Source organism: Aphanomyces astaci (assembly GCF_000520075.1).
Source record: "Aphanomyces astaci strain APO3 unplaced genomic scaffold supercont1.155, whole genome shotgun sequence".
Classification (NCBI taxonomy): Eukaryota; Oomycota; class Saprolegniomycetes; order Saprolegniales; family Verrucalvaceae; genus Aphanomyces; species Aphanomyces astaci.
The window spans coordinates 1-6,761 of NW_009798418.1; the positions used below are offsets into that span (position 1 = coordinate 1).

The 6,761-nt window shown below is 56.0% G+C and overlaps 4 protein-coding genes across 4 annotated transcripts; 2 read left to right on the forward strand and 2 right to left on the reverse strand.

The window, feature by feature from the left end:
- Positions 1–40: 40 nt before the first annotated feature.
- Positions 41–363, forward strand: H257_18322 (hypothetical protein; the record flags this gene model as incomplete). The annotated part of the gene is made up of 1 exon (XM_009847358.1): positions 41–363. A coding segment is annotated over one exon (321 nt), but the record flags the coding sequence as incomplete, so codon positions are not given.
- Positions 364–417: 54 nt separating this feature from the next.
- H257_18323 (hypothetical protein) lies at positions 418–1,049 on the forward strand (the record flags this gene model as incomplete). The annotated part of the gene is made up of 2 exons (XM_009847359.1): positions 418–554; positions 611–1,049. 2 exons carry the CDS (start codon positions 418–420, stop codon positions 1,047–1,049), a joined length of 576 nt encoding a protein of 191 aa, XP_009845661.1.
- Positions 1,050–1,208: 159 nt separating this feature from the next.
- H257_18324 (hypothetical protein) lies at positions 1,209–2,728 on the reverse strand (the record flags this gene model as incomplete). Its single annotated transcript, XM_009847360.1, has 6 exons — positions 1,209–1,606; positions 1,660–1,799; positions 1,851–1,975; positions 2,030–2,194; positions 2,319–2,396; positions 2,456–2,728. The coding sequence occupies 6 exons, from the start codon at positions 2,726–2,728 to the stop codon at positions 1,209–1,211; spliced, it is 1,179 nt and encodes a 392-aa protein (XP_009845662.1).
- A 3,164-nt stretch (positions 2,729–5,892) lies between these two features.
- Positions 5,893–6,441, reverse strand: H257_18325 (hypothetical protein; the record flags this gene model as incomplete). Its single annotated transcript, XM_009847361.1, has 1 exon — positions 5,893–6,441. One exon carries the CDS (start codon positions 6,439–6,441, stop codon positions 5,893–5,895), a length of 549 nt encoding a protein of 182 aa, XP_009845663.1.
- Positions 6,442–6,761: the final 320 nt, after the last annotated feature.

Sequence of the window (6,761 nt, forward strand, 5' to 3'; positions counted from 1 at the left end):
GGCGGACGTTGTCGAGGCCTCTCCGAACTCGGGGGATAAGGGATCGACCCCCCAGGACTGGCGGGTGCCAAGGCGCTCCTACCTCCACCCCCCTCGCGTTCCGCGAAACGCCCGGCCACAGGAGGGTGTCGCGGGAAACGGAAAGTCTCTCCTGTCCACGCTGCTGTCCCCTTACCGTCCACGGACCCGAATCTACCCCGAGACGTCGATGCGACCTATATGGCCGTGGCGTCATCGAAGCCGTGGGAGCAGTACAAGGCGCAGAGTCGTTTATACACTCGTCGTGGAGCCAACTTCCGCTGTTGGGCGGAGCTCCAGGAACAACTCGAGGACTTCTGGGAAAATCATGCCCTCGCGCACTAGAACCGTCGTTTCATGCGGGGGTTGGCCGAAGTAAATGCCGAGGCTGAGGCGGCCATGGGTCCATTGGTGGGCATTATCGGATGCTTGTACCGCATCGTCCGGCTCCATCGGACCGACTTGTTGCCCCCATTCATTTTGGCCGGACTTCCTTCGCGATGGGATCTCTTTGAAGATGATGGCCTCGGTCCAGGGTGCTCGAGCCGTGCAGGACTACCTGTCATCTCAAGGCTCGGAATTTTGGGCGGAGATCCCGCCCACTTCTCGCGCCGAGCCGTTCGATCCCCCCGTTCATGGCCACTCTAGCCTTCCTCAAGGGGCGCTCGCTCAGGGAGTTTTGGTTGAAGAAGTTTGACCCCTTGAATCCGGCGAACTGTTCCCGGGAGAGAGTGTCGAAAGTGTTGGCGTGGTTGTATGCCCAGGCCAAAGAGTGCCGACTCGCCGGTGTCTATCATGGGCGTTTCCCGTTCGCATCCCCCCGAAGGGTTCCAGCGGGCACTTCCCCCACGGGGTATACGCCCCCACTTCCCAACACCACTGGAGTACCGAAAACGACCACGACGTCCGGCGCGCCAACGACGTCTTCAGCTTCCGGGGTTCAGAGTACGTTCCCGGCACCCGAAGTGGTGGACTTATTGTCCGACTCCGCTACAGTCACGGATGAAGAGACGGTGGCCGTTGACCTTTGAGCTTCCCCAGGACGGCGAGAATAGTCCGGGTCTTGTATAATGCAGTGTTTTTCATATATAAATGCAGTGTTTTGAGTGTTCCCGGAACCCCAAAAAAGGGTCGGGCTGACGGGCGGAGTAGCTAGTACTCGCGAACCACGGCCTCCACATCGAGTTCCGCTAGTCTGGGACTGCGACGTAGGGTAGACAGGCCTTGGTGGGAGCGTACCAGGAGCGTACCAGGTTTTCATATTCCGAGATGAACGACTCGAAATCCATACGCTGAGATCGTGGTGTCCAATGGGTTTCGCCATCCGCGTGTCGTACCAGGTATTCAGGCTCCCGGGGCGCCGTGCGCCTTTTGTCCAGGACCTTGACAATGGGCGTTGGGGTGTTCGTGTACACCACGTCTCCGTCGGCGAACTCAAGGCGGTCGATGAAGCTCGAGTCTGGGAGCAGTTCGTCGTCCAAAAGAACGTCGCAGGCCTCCTCCCAGGAGCCATCAGTCTCTTGATATCCTTCCGGGACCTCGTTGTTAAACGGGCGGGTCCAATAACCCCGGAAAGCCTTGAGGCGGTCTACGTCGATAGGGACGACCCGGTCGGGGTGGGTAGGTAAGTAGATCCGGTACGTGTTATCCCCTTGCCGACAGTGGATTCGGTAGGGTCCGTGCCAGTGGTAGGCGAACTTTCGGACTCGGAGGTTGTCATGATTCGTCGTCTTATGGAAGTATTGGTAGACCCATACAGAATCCGCGGGTTGGAAGTCAACCTTCCGCTGACTGTCTCGTGAGATCGCATATCGGTTCTGCCCTTTGAGTACCTGAGCGGTACATAGGCCCATAGTAGCCGTGGCAGGTAAGCGTCCCAGTCCGTGTGGGCCGCATTTACGTACATCTTCTGCATCGTGGCCAGTGTGGAGTTAAATCGTTCCACCAGCCCCTGTCCCTAGGGCCGAGCGCGTCGACCACGACGAAACTGAACGGGCCCCTGAGGCTGTACACAGGCATCCGCTGCTGTCGTCCTTGTTTCCAGGGTCTCGTCTCGTGCCCTTAGTGGCACCACATCGGACACAACAGATGCAGTATTCCCGGACGTCCTTACCCCATTGGTGCCAGTACCCAACTCGTCGTACCCTTTCCAAGGTCCGTTCTCTTCCGAAGTGACCTGACAAAGGGGAGTCGTGGCAGAGCACCAGGACGTCGGTAGTCATCGAGATCGGAATTAATGGTACTAGATTCAACTTAGGGTTTCTGATTGGGGACTTCAAGATCACCCTCCGATAGAGTACATGGTCCTTCACTTCGTAATCCTCGGACGTCCGGGTTACCACCTTCATGAGCCACTCCTCCAAGGGGAGTGTCTTGTCCTCGAGGTACGCCGTCATGGAAGTGGTGAACGGGTCCCGTTCCCGTGCCTGTTCCTTACGTAGTACTCGGTCAGGCAGAACGTACTGTCGTCGCGGTACGGATGCAGTTTCAGAGGCGTTTCCCTGTCCGCTTCGGCTACCGGAGCGGGCCCCCCACCGACTTGGGAACTCTCCAAACTCCCAGGGAAGGGAGTTCCGCCGTCGGGGCAACGGTTAGGGGTTCTGGGGAATTTTTCCGGGTCCTTGGGGTTCACTTCTTTCATCGCTTTTGCTTCCGGGGACTCGTAGGGTTGTTCCGACGCGCGGGCTTGACTCCTTGTGACCGCTTCCATTACTCCCGAGGCTATGGAGCACACTTGGGGGCCCCCTGTCGGTAGGGGCCTGGGTGAGAAGTCATCGGTCTCTGCATCCCAATGATAAGCTCTCTGGGTCGGTTCGTCCTGAGACAATGGGGAGTCGTGACAGGCCATCGGCGCACCCCATCTGTGCTCCATGTCGATGGACCACCGTGAAATCCAGGCTTTGTAGGTGCAATGCCCACCGGGCCAACTTCCCGTTCCCGGACTTCGATCCGGTCTTGTATAACCATACTAGGGCCGCGTGATCCTTGTAGACCGTGAAGTGTCTCCGGTCGAGGTAGGGTCTGAACTTGATCGTGGCCCACACCAACCCATAACATTCGATCTCCGAGACTCCGTCTTTCTTCTTGATCCATTTTTGTTGAGAGGCGTCCAGGGCTTGGCTAGCATACGCAATCACCCGGTGTCGGCCTCGTTGTTCTTGCATCAACACCGCCCCCAGGGCTATGGGACATGCGTCCACGAAGACCGTGAATGGTAGTTCGAAGTCTGGGTAGGCCAGGATCGGGGGGCTGGCCAGCTTTCTCTTTAGATTATCCAGAGAGGTTTGGCATTCCGGGGGCCATTCGAACTCGTCAGCCACCTTAAGTTTTTCCAAGGGTCGCGAGAGTAGGGCGTATCCCTTGATGAATCTCCAGAAGTAGCCGGCGAGTCCCAGGAAGGATCGGACTTGGGCCACGTTTTTCAGGGGTTGGATCCTCAGCACAGCTTTCACTTTTTCAGGGTTGGGTAAGATGCCTCCAGGGGTAGTGTGCCCCAGGAATCCGACCCTATTCCTTCCCTATTGGCTTGGACGCTTTCAGTTTGAAGCCGGCATCTTGACCTGACCAAATGTGGCATTTGGTCAGGTCAGTCCTTCCCGGGGCTTTTGATGTCGAGATGAAGAGGTCGAAGCGTAGGAGTTTTCGGAGGAGTGCTTTCTGTTCGAGGCTCAGGCTGGAATCCTTCCAGTCAATTTGGATCTTTCCTGCCTGGTTTCGTACTTGTTTCCTGCGCTCCTGTGGATAGTGCACATAGTGTTTCCGCCTCCAGTGGTCCCTGCCCCTGCAGAGAAGTCGCGCTCTGGGGCGACAGGGTGGTAGACGAGTCCGATGCGAGTGCATTCGTGTGGTCCCTGTAATGATCCGGAAGGTGGGAAACCCCTCCGATGGCGTCTTTGGGGCGAATGACTAATTTCTTGTCAGAGTGGTTCCGCACCTGGACCCAGAAGCCTTCCTTCCGGACGATGTTGAGCGAACGGGCGATATGTAAAGGGGACAACGAAGCAGTGAATTCCACCAATATAGGGCACCCTTCCGGGAAGTCTGACGAGATGCGACATAAGACAAGCCTGCGGGAGTTGCTTTTGACATAGACCGTGGAAGTGGGGTGGAGAGTGGACCAGTTGGCCGGCGCGTTGTGTAGTGAAGCCGAAGGCGCGGGTTCGTGAGCTTTCTGTGCCGGTGGTTCCCGCGGGTCCTCACGTTTGAGATGGGCGACCGTTCTTGGTGTCGCCTGGGCGTCGTCTGTGTGGAACGGTAGGGTTATGGGAGAATCTCCAAAACAAACGCAGTTGGTCGAGAGGTCGACGAGGGCCTTGAGTTTGCGCAACAGGTTAATCCCCAGAATGCACGGGCTGACGGAGTCGACCAGTACCCATACCGGGAAGGTCGTTTGTTTTCCTGCTAGGGTGATGCTGAAGTACCGGAGACCCAGCGTTCGTATAGGTGTGTTGGATGCCGAGACCAACCCATACACCGGTTTTTGGAGTGGAGGACTCCCGAGGTCGTTCCAGAACGCCTCGCTAATCACCGTCACGGAAGCTCCTGTGTCCACTAACGCGAGCGTGTCCGACGTTTGGATGTGGACCTGAACCAACGGGGTGTTAGAATTGGAACCCACGTGGCACACCATTTGGCCTGGCCGAGGGAGTGGTGCTACCAATGAGAGGAGCTCGTCATCGTTTAGGTCCAGGAATGGCAATTCGACCGTCGGTACCCCCAGACAGGTGGTTTCGACGTCGAGATGATTGTTTGAGGCAACGACACCCGGGGAGAGAGACACCGGGGTTTGCGGCCGGCAGTCGGAGGTTGCGAGGGCGCGTTCAATGTGATGGCACCCGAGGACGAGGTCCAGGTAGTGGTGCCGGGATGAAAGCGTCCTGCGACGGATGCTCCAGATGGCCGAGGGTAATCGTGTGAGCTTAATGTCCCGTAATTGTAGGGTGAAAGAGGCCTGGCCGTCTGTCAAGTGGTACTGTACGACTCCTTGGACTTTGACCATTGTCGAGTGGGTAGATGGGGAATTTCACTAACGTAAACAATCAATTTAAGAGCTTCAATCAATTTAAGACAAAATGTACATGAGGCAATGAAAAGACGTGAAATTTCCTTGAGCCAATGAAACGAGGCGAAATAACCTAACCACACAATTTATATGCAAAGTGGTATACATTATTCAAGATATAAATATGCATCCTAAATTGATTGTTAAAATGAGATCAAACTTGCTTGGTTTTTGTTGATTTAGTCATTGGAAATACATCGAAACCCAATATAATTGATATGAGGTTGTTCCCCATTAATTCAGCTACAATCTCCAAGTTTCAGAGGTCGAAAATGTTGAATGAGCGGGGAGCTTTGGAAGTTCTCCCCAGCCGCCTTCCTCAGATGCGTCTTAAATTGATTGTTTACGTTACCGGCGATAGGTATGGCGACACCCTCGGGTGGCGTGCAAACGGTCTCAGGGATGGGTCCGAAGCCAGGTAGATCGTTCGAGACCAGGTTCTTTCGCTGGAAACGTGACCACCGCGTGTCGGCAATAATAGCCACTCGCGCGTTTTCGAAGTTGCGATTATTGCCGACACGCGGTGATCACGTGGGCCTCGTCGCATGTTTCCAGGGTGCTGGAGAACCAGTCGAGCCAGCGATCGGGGTCGTCAATGTCCGAAGGCGACTCGAACAGATGCGCGTCGTCCCGGGTCAATGGCAACCAACCATCTGAACGATATCTTCCAGAGTGACATCTTTTCTCTATTGTTCGAGTCGGACGAGCTGACGTTCTAGGTCGGCTGGTGAGACAGGGTACAGACGCTCCTCGAAATCGACGTGCCCAGCCTCGGGGATGCCCGTGAGGTCGCCCCGCATGATTGCTTCGATTTAGGCTTCCGTGAAGACAAAGGTCACCCCAAGGGGAGTCCAGTTTCGTAACCAGGGGTTGTTGCCAGGTTCACGGGCACCCCTGACGTTGTCGAGCTCGGCCCGGGGTTGCGGGAGGTCTTTGCCACTTTGACCTCCGGTTTTTGAAGATTTGAATCCCAGAGGTAGTTGTAGTGGTTGTGGCCTGTGGCGTGGCTGTTTTCTGGGAGCGCACGGCGGCCCTTGGACAGGAAGGCCGTATGTGAGCCTTCGCGTCAGGAAGGGACGAAGGGATATTAGCGTCTTTCTCGGTCCCGTTGGGACAGGGGTGAGGCGCTGCTGCCCTCCGGGTTTCGTTCCCGTGTCTTTAAAGCTCGCTTGGTCAACCGCTTGCAAGCGCGGTGATTCGGTGTTGGTGTAAGTTTCATTTGGTTGTTGTGTTAAACTTATCTGTAGGGTCGCGTCCAGCGGGAGCCCTGGAGTAGTATGGGCTTCATCGGTCAGGTATTCGAGTCGTCTGATACCGAGAGGATTACTCCTGGCTATGCTTTGCTTGAGAAAGCGTTCCATCCGTGGGGCTCTCCACGGGATCTGCTGCTGTCACAGGGTACTTCACCCTTCATGAAGCAATTCATGAAACACCCGGGCATCACTCCAATGTGGACAAGTCTGCTCTCAGAATGGTTCACGTCCCGATGGACTATGTTTGGGTTTCCGTCCAATGCCCCCTCATGGACCGTCCCCCTGTGGCACAATGCGTTTTTGCCTGGCCTGGAAAACCTCTACGATCACTGCTCCGCGTCGTCACAGCCCCAGGCAAGAACTTTGGCGTCACTCGGACTCACACAAGTGTCCCACTTTCTGACACCGTGTCACCGACTTTGGCCGGT